We start from the raw sequence: 22,047 nt of genomic DNA, 5'->3' as shown, positions 1-22,047 counted from the left end.
GCAAGTACACAAGAAGAGACGGTAACTACGTGCTGACGCTATTTCGACAACTCGCCTTCCTCCATCACATGGGTCTCCGCCCGCGCCTTCGCTTTGCGGGGAAGCCCACGGCGCGGTGACTGGTGGCGAGCTGAGCCGTCCTCGACTTCAAGTGCCTGCCCAACCGCCTCTTCGCCAGTGCCCAGGTCATGGTTGGACCTGTCGGTGTCCGACTGCCGCATCGTTAGGAAGGAAGGTCCTTCAGAGAACGGCGATGACGAGAAGATGCCCCGACCATCGGGAGCAGGGGATGTCAGCGCAGGGTACGGGTTCGGGTTCCAGGCCTGCGGGGGAGTCCGGGGAGGCGGGGTCCGGGGAGGCGGGGTCCGGGGAGGCGGGGTCCGGGGAGGCGGAGGCGGGGTCGGAGTCCGGGGAGGAGGGGTCGGGACAGGGGGAGTCCGGGGAGGCGGGGTCGGGACAGGGGGAGTTCGGGGAGGCGGGGTCGGGACAGGGGGAGTTCGGGGAGGCGGGGTCGGGACAGGGGGAGTTCGGGGAGGCGGGCTCGGAGTGACGAGGTTGATGACCGTGTCCTCCCGCTTCTGCTCGTGCTTGGGAACAGGCGGTGGAGATGGGGCCGCCCGTCTCTTTTCCATGACCTCGTAACGGGACACCACGGCCTCGAGGCCTTGGTTGACAGACTGGACTTGCATCTGCCATCGCGCCTCCAGTTCTTCGCGGGCGTATGAGTCCTCCCGTACGCCATTGAGCTCGTCGCGCAGCCGCTTGAGCTCGTCCTCCAAATCTTGCAGGCGAGCGTCCTTAGCTTTCAGCTTCTCCTCGGCAGCGGCTAGCCGGTCCTCCAGATCCCCAGACGACTGTGTAAGCGTCTTTCCTCCGGCTACTTGCCGCAAGAGCCTCTCGAGCTCGTCCTGACGGTCCGCCTGTGTGTCGATCTTGGTCAGGAGCGCTTGGAAGATTCCAGCAAACTGTCCAGCGCACGGCGCATGCAGCTGAGCGGCTTCGATCTGCAGCTGCAAGGCCCTATCGCGCGAGGACGCCGGCGGCGGCAGTGGAGGTGCGGCGTGTGGAAGCGACGGGTGGGCGAAGGCAGTGTGCGCGGATGCCCCAGTGGAAGGCCCAGTGGAAGGCCCCGTGAACGTAAAGGCAAACGGCTGCTGCTTGTTTCTGCGCCGTGGGATTTCTTGCTCTGGAGACGGTGTCATGGTGGGGATGGTGAGGTGCCGCCGCTTTTTGCCATCTGCCGCACCAGCGGGCTTGTTGGCCTGTGCACATGAAGCGGTCAGTGGACATCTAACAGCCGCTGCAAGACTTACTGCTTGAGTTCCTGTTGCGTCCTGCATCTCGACGTCAGGCTGCTCTTGAGCCTCTTGCTCAGGCACCAACGGTTTCTGGGGCCCTTGTGCGGCCTCAGCAGCCGCCTCTTTGGCGGGCTTCTGCGTCTCTTTCGGCCGCCTCTCCGCCTCTGCAGGCCTCTTCGCCTCCTTCGGCCGCCTCTCCGCCTCTGCGGGCTTCTCCGCCTCTGCAGGCCTCTTCGCCTCCTTCGGCCGCCTCTCCGCCTCTGCGGGCTTCTCCGCCTCTGCAGGCCTCTCCGCCTCTGCAGGCCTCTTCGCCTCCTTCGGCCGCCTCTCCGCCACTGCAGGCTGCTCTGCCTCTGCAGGCTGCTCTGCCTCTGCAGGCTTCTTCGCCTCTGCAGGCTTCTTCGCCTCTGCAGGCTTCTTCGCCTCTGCAGGTTTCTTCGCCTCGGCAGGCTTCTTTGCCTCGGCAGACTTACCGCCGCCGGAGGGCTTCTTCCGCGCCGCCTGCATCTTGGGAGCGTCGTGCGCATTCTTGCCACGCCGGGCGATGAGGTGGACCTTGCCGCTTGCCTGAGCTAACAGGCGAGACTTCTGGTAGTCCTGGAGCTCCTCGTGCACCCAGGGCGACCGATTGTCCCAGGTGATGAGGTCTTCCATCCAGCACTCTCGCGTGTCGTCCCAAACTGCCAGATCCGGGACGGGAAGGTTGACCTTCTGCCTTGCCAGCGCCCACGCCCGCCAAGCCTGCGCTTTGGCCCCAGCTTGCTTGTTCTTGAAAGGCTGGTTCGTGCTCGCACTGCGGGGGGTCAGTGAGCACGCGTTTCCACCGCGGCATCGTTCGCAGCGGCCAGAGGGCTTCGCCGTCGAATACGTGCAGAGCTTCTCATCGCGGAGACAGCGGTCGCAGGGTATTGGCTAAGAGAGGTTTCAGTCTACCAACGAAGAGAAGTAAAGAGCACTTACCATGCGCTGCACGGCGCCCTTGCCCGCCAATGCATCTTCCTCTGCCTCGCCCTTGCCCGCCAATGCATCTTCCTCTGCCTCTTCCTCTTCCTCTTCATCAGACACATCCTCGTACTGCTTCGGCGTTTCGGCAGGCGCTTGTGGCTGTTTCCCTGCGCTCTTGTCGTGGAGGAACCGCGTCCTTGCGAGCGCATCTTCGTCCTCCGACGAGCTGCTGACGAGCGGCTTGGACTTTGGCTTGCTGTATCGCGGCCGCTTCTGTGCGGATCGGCCTTGCTGCTCGTCGCGGCCCTTCGTCTCTTCCTCTCTTGAATGCTTCTGCCCCGCTTTCTCGACTGGGAGCTGCTGGACGGCTGTTGGGGCTGTTATTTGACCGCGTGTTTGAACAGACGGGCTACGTACGGTTGGATACGCGGGCATCCCGCTTTTGCTCTCCCTTTTGCCCTGCCGGAGCCTGAGGCGGCTCCATATCCACATCCACCGCTTGTGTGGCGTCAGCACGAGCTAGAAGCGGAGATGAAATACACTTACCTTGCTTCCACCAATCCTTTTGCTCCGCCGCCTGTCTTCTGAAGTCCACACCCTTTTTGAGATGGGGCAGGGGAAGGGTCCGTCCCAGCGAAGGGTCATCCTCTCGGATGGCTGAGAGCTGGTATCGGCCCTGATAGGACCCCACTTGCTCTATTGCCGAGCCAAGGATTAGCGGCGCGTTCAGCTTTACCTTGCCCGCCAAGGCTTGGATCCATGGCCAGGAGTTGATCTGGGAGCTGCCTGTCAGTCGTGGAATGGTTTGATTGTGAGACTCACAATCTCATGTTGAAGTGCTGCCTTGGCCTCATCGTGGTCGGCGATCGACGCTTGGAGGACGGCCTTGACGCGCCCAGCCAGCTGCAGGATGCGCTCCGTGTCCTCTGGACTCGGAGATGAGGCCTTCGTGCGCGCAGGCTCACCAGCGCCTCTGCCGGAGGCGTGACCGAGTGGGCCAGAGCGTTCAGTGTCCCTGTTTGCTCTGTGCATATTGAAGGTTGAAACGTTGAGGAGCAGAAGCAGCAAGCAGCAAGGGGTAAGACGAGTGGGGATGAGAGAAGAAGTCGTCAATGTTGGACTTTGACGTTGACGCGGTTGAGTGTATCACGTGACTGAATCCCACGCGCGACGGCGTTCGCGTTCTCTCTGCGGACTTTGAAACCTTAAATCGTGGCCATTACTCGCAGCGAGCACGCTCCTGCACGCTCTCACTCGCCCTCCACACTCAACGATTCCATCAGCAGCAATGGTTTCAGTTCGAAGGCCCCGCCCTGTAGCACCAGGTAAGTGTACTGTCGGCCGGGGAGACCTCGCCTCACGTCGTTTCCAGCCGACGCATTGCCGAAGTTTCCTTATCCGCCGCCGTCTGGCCGCTTCTTGCCAAACAAACCGCCGGATGATCTGCTGCCTCAGGCGCAGATTCCTTCCCCTCCCGGCTTCTCTTCGGACTCGCCCGCGTCTTTCGACTCGCCTGCGCCCTCGTCCCGCCCGTTGCTGCCTCGGGCCCCATTCCCTCCCGGCTTCTCTTTTGACTCGCCTGCGCCCCCGTCCCCCCCGTTGCTGCCTCGGGCCCCATTCCCTCCCGGCTTCTCTTTTGACTCGCCCGCGCCCCCGTCCCCCCCGTTGCTGCCTCGGGCCCCATTCCCTCCCGGCTTCTCTTTTGACTCGCCCGCGCCCCCGTCCCCCCCACTGCTGCCTCGGGCCCCATTCCCTCCCGGCTTCTCTTTTGACTCGCCTGCGCCCCCGTCCCCCCCACTGCTGCCTCGGGCCCCATTCCCTCCCGGCTTCTCTTTTGACTCGCCCGCGCCCCCGTCCCCCCCGTTGCTGCCTCGGGCCCCATTCCCTCCTGGCTTCTCTTCGGACCCGCCCCCATCCCCGTCTGGCCCACTGCTGCCTGGAACCCCATTCCCTCCTGGCTTCTCTTCGGACCCGCCCCCGTCTGGCCCACTGCTGCCTGGAGCCCCATTCCCTCCCAGCATCGAGCATCCTAGGATATCGCCTTCACTGCCTCTCACTGCCCAACCACAGCGACAGCGTCAGGTTGCGCGGCGAAGACAAGTTCGGCGCGCCCGCTTCTTGTCACCCACTCCTGCATCTGGAGCGCATGCGCAGGGGGCTTCTTCCTCGCATGCAGGCCCATCGCATGGTGGCGGGATGGGCGGCTTCGACCTAGGCAGACGGGCGCCAATGGCCTTTGACCCGAGCCTAAGAGGCCGACCCATAGAAGCAGTTCGGCGGATGTTGAGTCTTCGCCCTCGCCCTCGCGTGTCCGTTCAAACGGTGAGAGCCAACAAGCGTCCAGTCACTTGCGACTGACATCCTCCCAGCTGGAGCAGAATGACGAGGTATACGAGGTGATGAGAGTGAGGCCAATGGACTTCCTGGGTACGTTGACTTCTTGTTCTATTGCATGTACTGACTTCTTGTTCAAGGGCCTTATGTTGTTCGCTCGCAGGCCTTCGAAGGTCCAGGGATGGCCTTCCCAGGGCCTGTCTTAGTGGTAAATGAGGAGGAATGGTACAGTGTCGAGAGGATCCTGGACCACAGGCACACGAACACGGGTGTGGAGTACCTCGTGCAGTGGGAAGGCTATCAGGACCCCAGCTGGACAGAAGCACACAAAGTGGAGGGCCTTCCGCTGGTCAGCGAGTATTGGAGCGCAAGGACGGCGCCGATGTAACAGTGTAACCTTCACAATACAAATATTCTATGCCATATTGAAAGAGCACCGCTTCTCAATTGCCTGCGGACTGCACTTGGGGCCTGATGGTCGGGTTGTTGGTCTCATTCTGCTTCTTCGCAGTACAGCAATGGGGGCTTAACGCCTCAACGTTTGACGTTTGACTGCCCCGTCTGAAGGCAATCTGTACCGCTTCTTATTTAATGCCGAGTGTGTGCGACTGCTCTCCTGATGGGCAACTGACAGGCACCGCTTCTACAACGGTTCTCGTGATTCTTCTTGGAGCACCCAACCATCGGCCGCCTTATTGCGATAGCCATCAGCTGCGGCCTATCTCAAGACACCTGCACTGCTTCTCATGCCATCGTCCGACCGCAAGCCTGCTAACAGGTCGTCAGCCCGCCGACAGTCGGCCGTCTCAAGATGTGCACTGCTTCATGTCGTCCAATTCTTCATGGAGCAGCCGACGATCAGCTGCCCTATGCCAATGGGCAGTGGACAAGCAGCCGGCCTGCCGACGTTTATGTGCCTCGCAAGGCCGCAGGCACCGCTTCTATTGCAACATGCGTCTGACTCTTCATGGAGCAGCCGACTATCAGCTACTCTATCATGATAGTCATTTGTAAGATGTCGGCCGCCGCCTGTCTGTGCAATAACATTGAGGGTTTTCACGTGTCGGTTCTCTTATATGTATAGGGTATCAGCGCTGCCTGGTGTGATTGTATTGGAAGGAGACGATGGGGTATGATAAGATGAAGCTGCGGTGGGAGCTGGCGAGGGAGGCGGCGGGGTACTTGACTCTGCTGTCGTACGAGAGAGAGGGTGATGAGACAGTAAGTAGGAGGGAGAGTTGGGAGTGCCTGACGTGGCGGTGGCATCGTGTCACGTGCTCTCCTCCGGTCGAGACGCGGGCGTTAATGACTTAGCGACTGAGAGCTACTGTCGTCTCGTCATCAACAACATCTCTGAGCCGGGCTCGCCGCTCACCAAAGGTGAGTAGTACTCGTCTCACCACGAGCTCGTTGACGAAGATTGGTAGGACCGGTGCCCATGCGTACTGAAGGTCTCGTCGTGGTCGTGCGCCACGCCCCTCGCCCCGCGCAGGCGCACACATACCCACCCTCTCCTCTCAACCGCCCACCTGCGCGATCGTACACCCGGCGCCCTCGCATGCATGCACACGGCACGCCTGCCCGCCGCCCGGTCGCGCCTCAAAGGCGAGCAAAGTCGCACCCAAGCGACCGAGCTGCCCGCGCAGGCGACACGCACGGCAACCACAAACGGGCACGGCAAATGCCCAGGGCGCAAGCACGGCCAGTGACCGGACACCACGCACACAAGGTCGCGAGCAAGCGAATGCCAGCAGGGACGGGTGGGGGCGAGGCCGAGAGCACGCAGGCAGGTGAGTAGACCGATGAGTGAATAGGAGGGCAGACAAATGATAGATGGGGAGGCAGGCCAGCAGGTGAGTGGACCGGCGGGCAACGGGTCAGCCTGCCCGCACAGGCAATGCAAGCGGCGACCAGCAGCGGGCGGGGCAAATGCCCCACACACAACAATGGCCGACGAGCGGGTGCCATGCGCGCAGCACGGGCTGCACGTACCCGGGATACGCACGGCAACTGGCAGCGGGCAGGGCCTACCCGTCCACTCATCTATCTACCCACTTGCTCCTCGCGCTTGCGATTTCCCGCACACATGCCCGCACGCCCACACCCTGCTTGCCCGCGCGATTGCGCGCGTCCTCGCACGCTCACTCGCCGTCCACCGCTCTCCTCGCCCGCTTGAGCCGTCGCCAATCCCGCACCCGCGCCAACCTGCGAGACCCGCGGCTGACACGTACCCGCCGGGCGGGTACCACCCTCGCAGGTACGGTACGGGTAAGCCTCCAGTACATTGGATGAGCAAGAATGTCCTCGATGAATGTACTATGTTCTATCATACCTACATCACTAGTACCAAAGCCTTTGACCTTGTATTAGTACCACTATGTTCGTTTGTCACTGGAATATAATGCTTATTTCTGTTTTGTATGCAAACCTGGCGCCTGACGCAGTGAATGACGTCAATGACGCGAATGTTACTTGGTATACAGAAACGGTTCATATCATACATAAGAATTTGCACTAGTATTGAGAATGTCACGAATGACTTTCACAATGTATAGTATTCACAAGTATTCGCAGTAATACTGTGAATGTTGCGGTGTTGATGCTAATTCCGAGGGGGGGATTTTCCTGATGTGCTGTCGTCAGATGGCTTGGCTGCGTCATTTTGGAGAAGAACTGGGAGACAACATGTCTCATCCAACTCCACTTTGTCTTGACAACCAAGGCAACATTTTCCTTGCGGTGAACCCCGCTGTGGATCGCCGCACCAAGCACATAGAAATCCGGTATCACTACAATCGAGAGTTCCACGAACATGGGGAGATGGACATCTATTTTGTCGCAAGTGAAGACCAACTTGCTGATGCCTTGACCAAGAATGTTCCCTTCAGTGGAATCGAGAAATTCAGGTCTTCGGTTGGCATGATGAGATACTCAACATCTTGAACAAGTGGGAGTGTTGAACTTCCGAGTTTTCAGTGTTCTTATCTTATCAGTTATGTATGGATATGGACTTTTGTTCTGCGATGTCAGATTACATACATTCTTTGATGGACTTTGCCTAGATTATGTCATGTGACTTTAGTCCAGATCATTCCATGATATTCCACAACATTCCTTGATGTTCCATGACGTTCCATATCATTCCTTGATGTCCCATCACGTCCTATATCACTCTTTGATGTTCCATCATGTTTCATGTATCTCTCCACATCAAACTCCGAGTTTTGGCTTACTCATGCTGCTTACCAGCTTACTCATATCCCCAAAACCTCGGACTTAGTGCTTACTGATGAACCACTGATACAGCATGTGACCTGTATCAAATGTGTATATATACTGGGCTGGTTTGCCCTGTAATGATAACGATCCTTCGTCCTCTCCTCTGCCTGCCAGCATAGGATCTTCCCTTTGGGACTGGTCTGTTCACTCACTCTTTAGTCCTTCACTGCCACTGGGCTTACTAAGCCTAAAACCTCTTTCTTCAACAATGGACGCAGTAAGAGCCTCGGAGAGACAGGTCCCGTCAAGCATGCCGCGCGCAGTGAAGTCGACACGTGCTGCAGCGAGCTTGTCGAGCCGCTGGTTCGTCAATAACATCTGGCCGAGCGCATGGTACCGGTTGGAGCGCCGCCAGGGTTCCTTCACAGCCTTGATATGCTTGCTCTCGGTAAGTGATGTACACAGGCCATACAAAGCGCCGAAATTCCAGGTGTGGCGGGGTGTGTGCCCATGTGAGTGCTGGCGTGGAATCGAGAAGCCGTCAGGCGGGACACCTGTATGACGGAGGTACTCGCGATGGCGATGATACTCGGCAAGGTGCGTCTCGCATTCGTCGAGCTTCTTGTCGGTCTGCACAGGGTGACGAATGCGATACGCGAACTCGAGGTATTCATGAGCCATGCGGACGAGCTCGCGCGGGACAAGACCTTTGATTGCGGCCAGCCAGACCTGTGATTCATCATGGTGAGCGCGTGTCCATGCCTAGCTGATACAAAGACAAAGACAGACCTTCATGAGGGCTCGGGAATCATCGCCCGTCCACTGCTTGAAGTTACGTCCCTGGTGGAAATGTCGTAGGCCCGCAAATGGCGGCATCGCGGCAATCCTATGATGATCGGCCGGCATCAAAGACGCAACTGTGAGGGTCTGTATCTGTGAGAGGATGATCCTCGCACTCACCGTCGGTCAATCTCATCTAGGATCTCTGCAGCTCTTGCCTCTCCATATGCGATTTTGAGGTATTCGATCGTCCAGTCCACGCCATGATCCTTGAAGGGCTTGATTATTTGATGTAGGAGGTCGCCAGACAGTATCTCATGGATGTCTGCGCGCAGAAAGTCGTTTGTGTACGGCTATATGCCACAGGTGAGTGAGATGGCTAGCCGCCAATGCACGACTCCGATCTGCTTACAATTACATTGGCTACTATGCCGTATTCATCCCACAAGAGTTTGGCATCGAACAGCCGGACGAGCTCCTCTGTGAGCTCTTGCGATCGACGTCCTTGTGCAAAGCCATCGTCGAGGTGATGGCAAGGCCCTGGACAGCTACAAGATTTGTCAGTACACAAGGCACACTCCGGTAAGCGTACACGTGGAACCAGGTAGTACTCACACCGGACACCATCCCTCGACGACGCAGGCGGCCAATGCTTGCTCGGGGTAGTCCATGAGGTTCGGTCCGATACCAAAGATTGCGCGGCGGAAGTGTGAATCAGGGCAGCGAACGACTTCTGGTATAGTCATGGCCGGCCGGAGAGGTTCGAGAACACTCGAGACGCTAGCGTGGTACAGCTGGCGTTTGAATGTACGGAAGGCGGCAGTGCCTTGGTGCTTCTTCTCACCTGGCGTTCCGACACGTAAGCTGATAGCCTGCATCAACTGAGTCGGAAAGTGCTTTCTCTTACACTTTGCGATAGCCAGGAAAGCAACCACGCGGACGGCATTACGGTGAGCACGTCTCACTTTATTTGAGACGTTACCGATGGAAATGTACAATGGATAATACTCGTTATGCCCAGTGGCGACTGACACGGTCGTCTTGTCACTTCCCACAATGAGCGGGACAAACATCGAGCCGTGCGTCGTAGGGTCCGCTGCGGCGATTTCGTCCTGTGAATGAGTCCGTAAGCCGCGGTACTTCCGGTGTGGGAGCTGAACCTTGATTGACAGATGACTCACTGCCTGCCTCCATGCCCAGTTGCCTGAAAAGACGTTTGTGAGTCACCTCCCTCCTTCTCCATTCACCTCCTGATACGGCACAAGGTCGAATTCATTCTCGCCGTTGTAGTCTTCACAGTCAATCAACGAGCGGGCCACGACACGAGTGTCGCGTTTCCAGATGACGTACTTCTCAGTCATCCATGACGGTACGTCGCCTTCCGGGATGGGTCCTTGGTAACTGAACTCGACTTTAGACCAGGGAGCATCCCCAAGGGGAATTGCATCGATCGTATCGAGGAGGTGCGCAGAGTTCTCGAACGGTGGTCTCCCTCCGTACTGAACCAGCGAGGCGGCGCATAGACCCATCAACGTGTTGATGTCCCTCTGCGACATCTGATTCTTCTGATACAAGAACTCCGCAACCTCAAACTCCAGGCGCGAGCCAAACGGTGCCCAATCGCCTTCCGCAGGCCTCTCTCGTTCTGGTGGTGGTGCTCCTGGGTCGAGATAGGAGCTCCCGTCTCTGGTACACGGCAAGGCTACAAATGTATGATGTGAGTCTTCGAGTCATTATGTTCTTGATCGATGCGATCCATGTTCAACGCCGTAGCTCACCATTGAGTGCAGTGTGGTATATCTGTCGCCATCGGATCGGTGCAGCTTCCAAAGGTTCGTGCTCCCTTTCGGGCCCAATGACCGCTGCTTCGTTCTCATGATGTTGATCGTCACGCAGTTCGGCCGGCTCGACTGGTGGTTGCTGAACAGCGGCGCGAGGTCGGGGATGTGCAGCATTGCGATGTTGGGTAAGTCCCGAGCGATTGGTGAACGTCTTGCGGCAAGTGTGACATTGGATAGGGATAGCAATACCGGACTGGAGATCCATTGCGGATGAATGGACGGAGGCTTGCGGTTGCTGCGTCAAGGATGACAGGAGGATGTAGGCGATGGAGGTGAGTCTCTAGCGGTGATTGTTTGACCAAGGCCGATAAGACTTGCACGCTCAGGCTGCTCGCGTGCTTGCGGCGCGGCAATGCCCAGGCGTCCGAGTCACCTAGCGGCAAAGTAGTCAGCCCGCCCTTGCTGAGCAGGCTGTCACCTCATTGGACGGGCACATCCGGGTGGTCCAGCCAATAGCACCCGTTCCCCAACCTTACAACGGCTGACTGATGCCACGTCGTATCACCTCTTCTCCTACCCTCAACCGTCTTACCATTCCCTGCACCATTTGAAACATATCCATTCGTTCAATTATCTCTCTTTCACTCCATTTTTCTCAATCACAGCTCAGGACTTCTCTAGTCCATCCTAATTCTCCTCATTCGAGATCATGCCAACGCCAGCCGCTGATGACGAGACCCCACAGCGTCGCACTCGTGCAGCCAACGCATTTGCGCACCCCGGCAATCGCGTCCTCGAGCAACAAGTCAAACGCCGTAGCAAAGACGAGATGGCTGTGGCTAAGAAGGCTAAGAAGGCTGCTGACGACGCGGCCAAACAGTCCCGTAGCGCTGCGATTCAAAGTGTGGCAGCTCTGCAGCACCAGATGAAGCAGCGCGACACAGATGAACAAGCCCAAGGGCGTGCACTCCCGCCGAAGTTTGCAGTCAAGGGTCGCCAGGCCAAGGCAGGAAAACATGACGGTGCCGTTCTAGTATTACATCACTCCCAGTGCTTCGCTGCTAATGCTCAATTAAAAGCTTCACCGCTCGCTACCAAAGAGCCGTCACAGACCAGCCTAGACACGGCCGCCAGCACTGCTGACAGTCTTCAAGGTACGTTACATACCAGTTTTTGTTGCATAGACTCACTCGAATCAAATGCTGACTACGGTCTTCATGTCGTTCACTCCCTACTGTACACAAAAGACGCTGCCCCCGCCGTTGGCACTGCCACTCCGAGAAAGAGCTCTCGACCAAAGAAGGTCACGCGTAAGGAGATCGATGCATTCCCACTGGTGCCAACCACAGCTGCTGCAGGCGCTCTGTCGAAGTCTTCTGCATCCCCTGCGTCTGCCGGACATCCGAGTCATCAGACTCCACGGGCTGTCTCTGGGAAGCGCAAGTCGGAGGCAGCGGCACCGTCTGAGTGAGTCTCTTCCCTGCTTATTTGTTCCACAATACCTAATAGTACGTTGTCATCATGACAAAACACCGTGATCTTATCCAGGCATGCTGAAGATGTTTCGCGCGCAAAGAAGGCTCGGCCGATGCACCCGTCAGGATTGTTGTCGACATGGAATACTACGACGGGATCTCCGTCTCCAGTACCATCCCAGAACTCAAAGACACGCAGTGCAAGTTCTGGCCGTGGACGGGCCCCTGCCACTGTCGTGCCACAGCCTGAGCCGTCAGGTAAAGTAGCATGTCCCCGTTTGTCTAGATTGAACCAACTACTTACTTTCAACTGGGGTCCCCGGGTCTAGTAGTCAACCGTGAGCCTTCGCCGCCGGCTGAACTGACCGGCAGTGACTCGGACACGCCAGACGTGGTTGACCACAACTCTCCGAATGCGATGGCCGACTTGGACACCCGTGACTTGCCAGTTCGTCGGACCAACACGGTATGATGTTTCCAATACATATCTCCCGGCTGGTGCTCCGTGCTCACTAGTGCACCTTTCTGGCTAATGCCGGCGCAGGGTATAGTCATTGCTGTTGACTCAGATTTGGAGGACTCGGACGAAGAGCTCATGCCGCAGCGCAAGCGCAAGCAACCGTCTGGGAAGGGTTTTGTTGGCATGGAGAGTGATTTTGGGCCTCGCATGCCATCAAAAGCGGGTCATGCTGACACTACAGCAACTGCAACCGCGGGCCCTGCCGAAGTTGCTACCCGTATTCGCGTGACAAACCAGGACCTGCCGAAAGGAACTAGGATGACGTTCAATAAGGTGTTTGTCCCTAAACTCATCGAAATCATCGCGCGTCTCTCGAATCCCTGGGAGTTGCAAGTCATCGATCTCGCCGCCGAACTGGAACGACTGTGGGATGAAGTGTTCCCCGATGTTGACCTCGGGTATGAAGTTGAGCAGCGATGTGACCTGTATATTTTGGTGAGCCATCGCTAACATTGTCTTGACTCCGAGTCGTAATGGCGTTGTTGGAGTGTTGCTTACCTCCCGTTACCATACAGTCTATGCAACGCATCTACAACTGGCGCTCCAGCTTTGGGACCAATGCGATCGCCGCCGTCAAAAGGTTTTGGCAGAACCAGGATATCGAGGACCCGCTTGATCGTGCAGAGTGCGCGAAGGTCGCGCTTGGAAAAGGAGTGCCATATCTGTTCGGACATGTTGACTTCTTGCCGGATGGGGTCACCGTAGCGGTAAAATCCCTACATATTGCACACCTTAACCATCACACTGATCTACGGTCTAACACTACAGAAACGTCAACACCGCTTCGAGAACGGAGCTATCTTGGACGTCTTTGGCGAGCATCTGTGCCTTGTCGATCCTGTGGTCAAAGAGCCGACTGCTTTCCCGCGGGGTGCACTGCTATTAGCATCTGCAGCGGTATGTGTACACTATAACCCTACACTGTCAATGCTATGCTAATGCAATCTCTGTTCCATGTAGGTCGAGAGGGCTTGGAAGCTCGCTTTGAAGGAAGGCGTGATCGCTCCTTCACGCACCGACGCATTCTCCGAGAAGTCTGTCGGTAGAAGCCTTCCATTCCTCAGTGATGCCATCGCGTCTCTCACCGCAGAGAAATGGGCTCGCATTCAATCAGGGGCCCGCGAGTTCGTGGCAACCAAGGATGCAAACACAAGATTCTTGGCTGCCGAAGCATTGATTGATGCCGCCGCCCACTACGATGACCTGTATTCCAACGAGGAGTCCGATGCAACGCCTGCAAAGGGGAACCATGCGGCTGAGGTATTTTCGGGTGATGTACGACCACTTCATTTCTATTGAATGCCTTTGCTGATTCCCCGTGTCCTGCAGATGGTGTAGGAGGCGTGTTTTGCTCCGGCGGCCTGTCATGCCAGCGTTCACATGGAAGTATACCCGGTCCCTGCGTTTCTGAGTCGAGCTTCACTTCACTATATACTACCTACACGTTTCTTCCGAAGCATTACTAATATCTCATAATTACAGTTTCTGTCGACCTCACAGCTCTTGCACTGCACTGCATGTAGTATTATCATGGACTACGTACTTAGCCTGATGAGTTGTGGCTCGAATATATGTTCTCTTTCAGTACTCCAGTGCCTGATCCGTCTAAGTGGTCTAGCTAGGTGGTGCTCTCATATGTCTAATGCCAGTCTAGCATTGTCTAGGATGTCTCATATTAGGCAGGAATCTACTAAATGAACCTCTACCGTCTGAATTCCCTGAATTGCCTATTTGTCTGTATAAGGCAAATTAGATGACCTTAGACTGTATCAGACAACTCGACGGATTTGCTGATGTGTACGCTTACCGGAGTGTGCCTTGTGTACTGACAAATCTTGTAGCTGTCCAGGGCCTTGCCATCACCTCGACGATGGCTTTGCACAAGGACGTCGATCGCAAGAGCTCACAGAGGAGCTCGTCCGGCTGTTCGATGCCAAACTCTTGTGGGATGAATACGGCATAGTAGCCAATGTAATTGTAAGCAGATCGGAGTCGTGCATTGGCGGCTAGCCATCTCACTCACCTGTGGCATATAGCCGTACACAAACGACTTTCTGCGCGCAGACATCCATGAGATACTGTCTGGCGACCTCCTACATCAAATAATCAAGCCCTTCAAGGATCATGGCGTGGACTGGACGATCGAATACCTCAAAATCGCATATGGAGAGGCAAGAGCTGCAGAGATCCTAGATGAGATTGACCGACGGTGAGTGCGAGGATCATCCTCTCACAGATACAGACCCTCACAGTTGCGTCTTTGATGCCGGCCGATCATCATAGGATTGCCGCGATGCCGCCATTTGCGGGCCTACGACATTTCCACCAGGGACGTAACTTCAAGCAGTGGACGGGCGATGATTCCCGAGCCCTCATGAAGGTCTGTCTTTGTCTTTGTATCAGCTAGGCATGGACACGCGCTCACCATGATGAATCACAGGTCTGGCTGGCCGCAATCAAAGGTCTTGTCCCGCGCGAGCTCGTCCGCATGGCTCATGAATACCTCGAGTTCGCGTATCGCATTCGTCACCCTGTGCAGACCGACAAGAAGCTCGACGAATGCGAGACGCACCTTGCCGAGTATCATCGCCATCGCGAGTACCTCCGTCATACAGGTGTCCCGCCTGACGGCTTCTCGATTCCACGCCAGCACTCACATGGGCACACACCCCGCCACACCTGGAATTTCGGCGCTTTGTATGGCCTGTGTACATCACTTACCGAGAGCAAGCATATCAAGGCTGTGAAGGAACCCTGGCGGCGCTCCAACCGGTACCATGCGCTCGGCCAGATGTTATTGACGAACCAGCGGCTCGACAAGCTCGCTGCAGCACGTGTCGACTTCACTGCGCGCGGCATGCTTGACGGGACCTGTCTCTCTGAGGCTCTTACTGCGTCCATGTCCCTCTCCCCGAGTCCTCCAAGCTCACCTCAGGTCGCAGGTGGTCCTCTTGACAATGTCGACGACCTTGATTTCCCGCTCCAAGGTCCTCCGTTGATCCCCGTGCCCATTCCTCAGGCGACCCGCCATGCCGCCGCAGGTCCTGCGGACCAAGCACCTAACGCGGCGGACAATGCCAATCGTGGCGTACCGATCATCGATGCCGACGCTGGCGATGAAGCGGATGGTGGTCCCGGCGAGCGTGACGATGAAGACGATGACGCGGGTGTAGTAGAAGGGCCTCCGATAGAGGCTTTTGTCGTTTTAGCGCGTCAACGAGGTACGTCCCGCGCATGCCTTCAATTCCGGCCAGTTACTGACGTGGCATTGCTTCACTAGCTAAAGGTTATCCAGGTACGCTGGCGGAACTGAGTACCCACATCGAACGTCCTCAACTTCAGGACTGTGTCGCTCAGTTCCTTGCCAAGCAGTTGGGCAAAGATCCCGACGACGACGCTGTACTCGCCGCCTACAGCATCCCGAACCTACGAATATCGGTCTTCCCATCTGCCATCGCAACATTCTACGCTCCGGCTGATCCATCGGGTGCTGGTGGTATGCGGCGCGAACACATCCGGGCGACACCATCTTGGCGTTCAAGCGGCGCGCGGTATGACTGTGCCTATGTCGAGAAGGACTCCACGCAGGACGGCTTTCGGGGATTGAGTGTCGTTCGGGTACACCTTCTTTTCTCATTCAAATTCAATGGTGTGCCGTATCCTTGTGCCCTTGTTGAGTGGTTCGAGCCCGTTGGTGATGAACCTGATGAGGACACAGGCATGTGGATAGTGGAGCCGGAGCTCGACATCGACGCGAAGCGACCGTGCGAGGTCATCCACTTAGATACAATATTTCGCGCCGCTCATTTATTACCAGTCTTCGGCGAGGATTTCATTCCCTTTGGTTTTCGTGCACAGGACTCACTTGATGCCTTCCGTGCATACTTAGTTAGCAAATTTGTAGACTATCATGCCCACGAACATGTGTTTTAGATAGTATGAGCTAGTATCTACATAATGTGTATTCGATTGGTACTACACGAGCGTCACGTATCATACTGAACAATGACCGCAGACATTTCTGACAGCCAAGACTGGGTCGAGACATTTGAGGTATTTCAGAATGCATTTAGGCCGCTGAGACCGGCTTAGAGGTCTTAGGGCGTGTGAGACAAATCACGGGTTTGCTGATGTCTGCGGAGAGCTGACATGGATCTTCCCGTGCATCCAGATATCCCCGCGCAAGATGAAGTGTGTGCAGGCAGAGGGCATGAAGGCGATTGCATGTGCGGCACCTGAGAAGGTCGCCGCACAGAACTTGGGCTCGATGTCTTTGCCGTCGGAACAGAATGTGCCTGTATTATTATATACATATGAATTGAATGTACAGGATTGATCGCGAGACACAGAACAGCACGGTAGCTCAGCAGGCCAACAATTCTTCGCGAGGTATAAGGTAAGGATGGTGTCCTTTCCGTTGCAACTCCGCAACCACCAAGCGATTATGGCGCTTCACCATCTCGTCCAAGAAGAAATTGTACCTATCAACCTGCATTTCCCGAGTAATCGCCTGGAAGCTTCCAAACCAAACGTTGGCCTGCTCCGCAGCTGAAGAATTGAAGCGCCACTTTCCCTCCTCCGTGCGCAGTTCATTCCATATGTACGGATTGCAGTGAGTACCACATATCACATCACCTTCTTTGTGCTTGCATTTGAAGTGAAACACATCAACGGGTAGTGCAGAGCCAGCAAAGAATTTCTGTGTCTCTTCGTCTGCGTTCCTGAGGAGACGCCAGAGGCGGCAATTCTGATCGTGCCATAAGACAGCAGGAAGTGATGCGCGCGTCGGGAACAGTTGTCGCCAGAATTGCTGAAGACATGGATGAGTAATGTGGATCTGTGTCGACAATAAAAGTACATACAAGTACACCGTTGATGGCCTCCGACCCAAAGAAGGTGGCACGTCCAAGTATTACACCGCACGATGCCACGGCCAGCTCCTCGTTGTGGGTGCGGCGTCACCCAAACTGTGCACGGATGCGCTGGTTGCCTGCAGGAGACTTGAGCCCAATGAGTGTACTTTTACGTTCCTAACGGTACACCCGGGCTGCATATTCCCCGTCGTCAACGGAAACCCGACGCCGGCCGGAGAAATGTGTCCGGAGGTTGCAAACCCACCGGCCGGTACCTGAGGTGCCCATTGTTAGCAGACTGGCCGGTCTTGTTTTGAACGGACCGGCCAATGACAGGGAAAATCAACAAGTGTTACTGGACAATGGTCCGGAATTTATTCTATGGTTGTAAATGGACCGGCCGGAGATCAGGCAACTACATTTATAACAGACCGGCCGGAGCTCATATACCCACATCATGGATGCACCGGCCGGAGCTCATACATTCACATTATCAATGCACCACCCAGAGCTCATATACCTTGACTTATAATGCACCGGCCGGAGTTCATGTACCTACATTTATAACATACCGGCCGGAGGTCATATACCTGCATTGCAAAAGGACCGGCCGGTCATAGTCTACCTACACCAAAAACAGACCGGCCAGGCATGACATACTTACACTACACATGGGCCGGACGGTCATAACAAACCTACATTAGAAACGAACCGGCCGATCATATGGAATCTGAATGATAATTGTGCCAAACATGCCAGAACGCATATTCAAAGATGCACTGAGGTTTATGGACCATAAACACACTGGACCTAGGTTTTTTGGGCTTGGAATACATTGACAAACATTCCCTTACATGCTCCCAATTTTATTAGGTACATACAAACCATGCCCATGCTTCAAAAGCACCATAAATGAGCTTTCTAGCCTGGAAACAGACCAGATCCAGGTTTTTCAGGCTGGAATTGCTTCAAAGGCTATTCTTGCACATGTGTTTAGCTCCCTAAATCATATTTACAACAGGTCTGAGCATTCTGCACAATCGCCGAGATTCCACAAAGTCCCGGCGCCGAGGATGCACCAAGTCCCGGCGCCGGGGGTGCACCAAGTCCCGGCGCCGGGGGTGCACCAAGTCCCGGCGCCGCAGGTGCACCAAGTTGCGGCGCCGCACCAAGCCTCGGCGCCGCACCGTCTCGTTAAGCGCCGAGAAACATCGCTCGGCGCCGGGACTTGGTGCACCTGCGGCGCCGCAACTTGGTGCACCTGCGGCGCCGCGACTTGGTGCATCCTCGGCGCCGAGTTGTGCTAAACCTGAGGAATAATGGAGTTTCTAACAATGATCACAAAAAGATTACTGATGTTTGTTACACCAATGACCTTTTGTAGCTCATCTTATAGGGAATGTTAGGTTCATTAGGAAATCTCCTAATGACACTACAAAGGTTTGTATATGGTTACTTATAAAAAGTGATGTTTGTGTCTCATTGTGTAGGGAATGGTCTGTTGATAAGTAAATCTTCTATTGACACTTCAAGGATTTTCAACGGTTAGGCCGGTACAGCTGCTTTTCCTGTTCCGGCTGGTAAGTAAACTCACTAATGACACTACAGTGTGTTGTATTTAATTAGTACATAATGAAATTAAGACAAAGGAACACTGTAGGAACAAGAGGTTGATTATCACAAAAGAATACATCATAGTTACAACCCTGCATCAAGGTTGAACTGTCTAGCATTTACAGAAAAGTCAGTGAGTTCCAAATGTAGGCTGTAGCAGAGCAATGTACCTAGGACCACATGTGTTAATTCTATAGAATGTCTCATATTCATCTGGGATTGGTTTCTACATACAGATATATATGTAGGGTGTGGCCATCATGATCATAGCAGAATGTATGAGGATAAATGAAACATGTATCAGCAACCCATCCATACATGACTTGATGAATGTACTTGTTCATCTGGACACATGTTGGCACAAAAGTTGTACATAAAGGCAACAACTTATCACTTCAGAGACATATCACTAATTGTGCATGTCCCTGCTCCCTTCTTACTCTCCTCACCATGGCAGTATACTTCTTTGCCCACATTAGGTTAGTGGCTATAATGTATGTTCATACAGCCAGCAGCACATATGCCAAATCTCATAGCTTAATCTTCCAAGCTGTAAGTGCTACCAACTTTAGTGTGGGCGCTAGATCAGCCAGAAGTTGTCATAGTACTACACATTTGTAATGTAGTGTTCTGTCTACTGTACAATAACAACAACATGAGATGTACACATCCTTGTAGTCTCATCATAATAGTTGCTTATCAACCTAATGTTCCCCACAAGATGAGATACAAATATGTGTAGTGCTATCAATAAGCTTACTTACTGGCTGAACAAGAAAAGCTGCTGTACTGGCCTAAGCATTGAAAATCCTTGAAGTGTCAATAGAAGATTTACTTATCAATAGACTATTCCCTACACAATGAGATATAAACCTCACTTTTTATAAGTAACCACATACAAACCCTTGTGATGTCATTAGAAGATTTACTAATGAACCTAATATTTCCTATAAGATGAGCTACAAATGTACAAATTGAATACAACATACTGTAGTGTCATCAGTAAGTTTACTTACCAGCCAGACAAGAAAAGCAGCTGTACCGGCCTGACCATTGGAAATCCTTGAAGTGTCAATAGAAGATTTACTTATCAACAGACCATTCCCTACACAATGAGACACAAACATCACTTTTTATAAGTAACCACATACAAATCTTTGTAGTGTCATTAGGAGATTTCCTAATGAACCTAACATTCCCTATAAGATGAGCTACAAAAGGTCATTGGTGTAACAAACATCAGTAATCTTTTTGTGATCATTGTTAGAAACACCATTATTCCTCAGGTTTAGCACAACTCGGCGCCGAGGTAGTACCAAGTTGCGGCGCCGCAGGTGCACCAAGTTGCGGCGCCGCAGGTGCACCAAGTCTCGGCGCCGAAGCAAGTGCACCCCTCGGCGCCGAGCGATGTTTCTCGGCGCTTAACGAGACGGTGCGGCGCCGAGGCTTGGTGCACCTGCGGCGCCGCAACTTGGAGCACTTGCGGCGCCGCAACTTGGTGCACCCCCGGCGCCGGGACTTGGTGCATCCTCGGCGCCGGGACTTTGTGGAATCTCGGCAATTGTGTAAAATACTCGGACTTGGTGTATAAGGCTCAGAGCTGTTGTAAATGTGGATTGGGAGGCTCAATAAATGTGTTCTGATGCATTTCCAGCCCAGAAAGGCTGGTTTTGGTCTATTTTCAGCCCAGAAAGCTCAATTTTGATGATTCTAAAGCTCTGGAATGGTTTGCATGTGCCTGGAAAATTGGGAGCATCTATGGGGATGCTAAAAATGTATTCAAAGCCCAAAAAACCTGGGTCCAGTGCATTTATGGTCCAGAAAACTCAGTGCATCAATGAATATGTTTCCAGGATGGTGGGAGCAATTGATATTCAGGCTCCATATGACCGGCCGGTTCATTTCTAATATAGGCATGCTATGCCTGGCCGGTCAATGTGTAGTGAAACTATGTCATGGCCGGCCGGTTTGTTTTGTGCATGGGTACATTATGACCGGCCGGTTCTTTCTCAATGTAGGTATATCACCTCTGGCCGGTGTGTTATTAATTTAGATATATTACCTTCGGCCGGTACATCATAAACAAAGGTATATGACCTTCGGCCGGACCATTTGAAACCATAGGGATGCATTCCGGCCGGACTATTTCCAAACACAGGGATGAAATCCTGCTGGAGTGTTATAAATGTGGTTGCCACTCTCCGGCCGGTCCATTTACAACCATAGATTAAATTCCGGACCATTGTTCAGTAACACTTGTTGATTTTCCCTGCCATCGGCCGGTCCGTTCAAAACAAGACCGGCCAGTCTGCTAACAATGGGCACCTCAGGTGCCGGCCGGTGGGTTTGCAACCTCCGGACACATTTCTCCGGCCGGCGTCGGGTTTCCGTTGACAATGGGGAATATGCAGCCCGGGTGTACCGTTAGGAATGGGTATGGTCCGCTCATGAATGTGGAGACTTCTCTTCACATTCGATGTCGATGAGCTCGTCATCGTTATCATCGTCCGCTGTGAGTTCCATGCTCTCCGAGGCTAGAAAAGCATCAAGTTCGAACCCCTCCAGAGTGGCTGGTCCGGAGCTCCGTGACGTGGCAGCGTGCGATGTACGCAGACGATCCAAGCGTTGTTTGAGTCGGAACATTGCACAATTCTCTAGCCGCTTGAAGTCCTCGAGAGCGCGATGAGCAGTCGTCCCACAGGTCTGGAAACCTGACTCGGCTGGAGAATCGCACGATAAAATGACACACTTGGTCTCCTTTGCTGCGTGTGACCAACAGTAACGAACACCCTTACGCGGAATGAGAGGTTCAGTACAGTCATGCACAGCACAGCAAGGATGGCCAACAGTCACGCCGTCGGTGACGACCGACCTAATCGCACCTAGTCATGTTATGTCAGCGTAACAATACAATGACGGATGGCTGCAACGTACATACACGCCCCTCGTCATTTTCTGACAGTGAGCAACAGAGATCGCAAGCATGGCTCCACTGCTCTTGTCCTGGTCCAGCCATCAGTCGATTCCGTGCATCCAAGGCAGGACGAAGGCGGTCTGATTGGCGGGTTACATCATGTTCCAGTTCGAGGAAAGTACCTCGTTCCTCATGGTCTTGCAGAATTGAGTACAAGAAGAAAGCATCCCAGACATACTCAACCGTCATATTGAGTGTTGGCCCCCATTGGGCAGGAAGTTGACCCGTAAGATCAGCCTTTCGTAGACTCAAAT

The 22,047-nt window shown here is 54.4% G+C and overlaps 7 protein-coding genes across 7 annotated transcripts; 3 read left to right on the top strand and 4 right to left on the bottom strand.

The window, feature by feature from the left end:
- Positions 1-38: 38 nt before the first annotated feature.
- C8Q71DRAFT_728189 (uncharacterized protein) lies at positions 39-3,275 on the bottom strand (the record flags this gene model as incomplete). The annotated part of the gene is made up of 6 exons (XM_047921930.1): positions 39-1,262; positions 1,314-2,210; positions 2,259-2,620; positions 2,661-2,741; positions 2,790-3,018; positions 3,066-3,275. 6 exons carry the CDS (start codon positions 3,273-3,275, stop codon positions 39-41), a joined length of 3,003 nt encoding a protein of 1,000 aa, XP_047772808.1.
- Positions 3,276-3,531: 256 nt separating this feature from the next.
- C8Q71DRAFT_863393 (uncharacterized protein) lies at positions 3,532-4,965 on the top strand (the record flags this gene model as incomplete). Its single annotated transcript, XM_047928167.1, has 4 exons — positions 3,532-3,568; positions 3,616-4,565; positions 4,613-4,670; positions 4,718-4,965. 4 exons carry the CDS (start codon positions 3,532-3,534, stop codon positions 4,963-4,965), a joined length of 1,293 nt encoding a protein of 430 aa, XP_047772807.1.
- Positions 4,966-8,000: 3,035 nt separating this feature from the next.
- C8Q71DRAFT_863392 (uncharacterized protein) lies at positions 8,001-10,622 on the bottom strand (the record flags this gene model as incomplete). The annotated part of the gene is made up of 8 exons (XM_047928166.1): positions 8,001-8,525; positions 8,586-8,682; positions 8,757-8,929; positions 8,989-9,124; positions 9,192-9,420; positions 9,484-9,688; positions 9,824-10,278; positions 10,355-10,622. 8 exons carry the CDS (start codon positions 10,620-10,622, stop codon positions 8,001-8,003), a joined length of 2,088 nt encoding a protein of 695 aa, XP_047772806.1.
- Positions 10,623-12,568: 1,946 nt separating this feature from the next.
- C8Q71DRAFT_695855 (uncharacterized protein) lies at positions 12,569-13,056 on the top strand (the record flags this gene model as incomplete). The annotated part of the gene is made up of 2 exons (XM_047919914.1): positions 12,569-12,787; positions 12,868-13,056. Coding segments are annotated over 2 exons (408 nt in total), but the record flags the coding sequence as incomplete, so codon positions are not given.
- A 1,332-nt stretch (positions 13,057-14,388) lies between these two features.
- C8Q71DRAFT_718405 (uncharacterized protein) lies at positions 14,389-16,285 on the top strand (the record flags this gene model as incomplete). Its single annotated transcript, XM_047921225.1, has 5 exons — positions 14,389-14,561; positions 14,636-14,732; positions 14,793-15,311; positions 15,495-15,573; positions 15,633-16,285. Coding segments are annotated over 5 exons (1,521 nt in total), but the record flags the coding sequence as incomplete, so codon positions are not given.
- A 430-nt stretch (positions 16,286-16,715) lies between these two features.
- Positions 16,716-17,165, bottom strand: C8Q71DRAFT_718446 (uncharacterized protein; the record flags this gene model as incomplete). The annotated part of the gene is made up of 1 exon (XM_047921232.1): positions 16,716-17,165. A coding segment is annotated over one exon (450 nt), but the record flags the coding sequence as incomplete, so codon positions are not given.
- A 4,099-nt stretch (positions 17,166-21,264) lies between these two features.
- C8Q71DRAFT_718407 (uncharacterized protein) lies at positions 21,265-21,982 on the bottom strand (the record flags this gene model as incomplete). Its single annotated transcript, XM_047921226.1, has 2 exons — positions 21,265-21,609; positions 21,737-21,982. 2 exons carry the CDS (start codon positions 21,980-21,982, stop codon positions 21,265-21,267), a joined length of 591 nt encoding a protein of 196 aa, XP_047772802.1.
- Positions 21,983-22,047: the final 65 nt, after the last annotated feature.

Source organism: Rhodofomes roseus (genome assembly GCF_022264815.1).
Source record: "Rhodofomes roseus strain CIRM-BRFM 1785 chromosome Unknown C8Q71scaffold_40, whole genome shotgun sequence".
NCBI lineage: Eukaryota > Fungi > Basidiomycota > Agaricomycetes > Polyporales > Fomitopsidaceae > Rhodofomes > Rhodofomes roseus.
The sequence above is the reverse complement of the archived record's forward strand: the minus strand, read 5'-3'. Positions and strand labels throughout refer to the sequence as shown.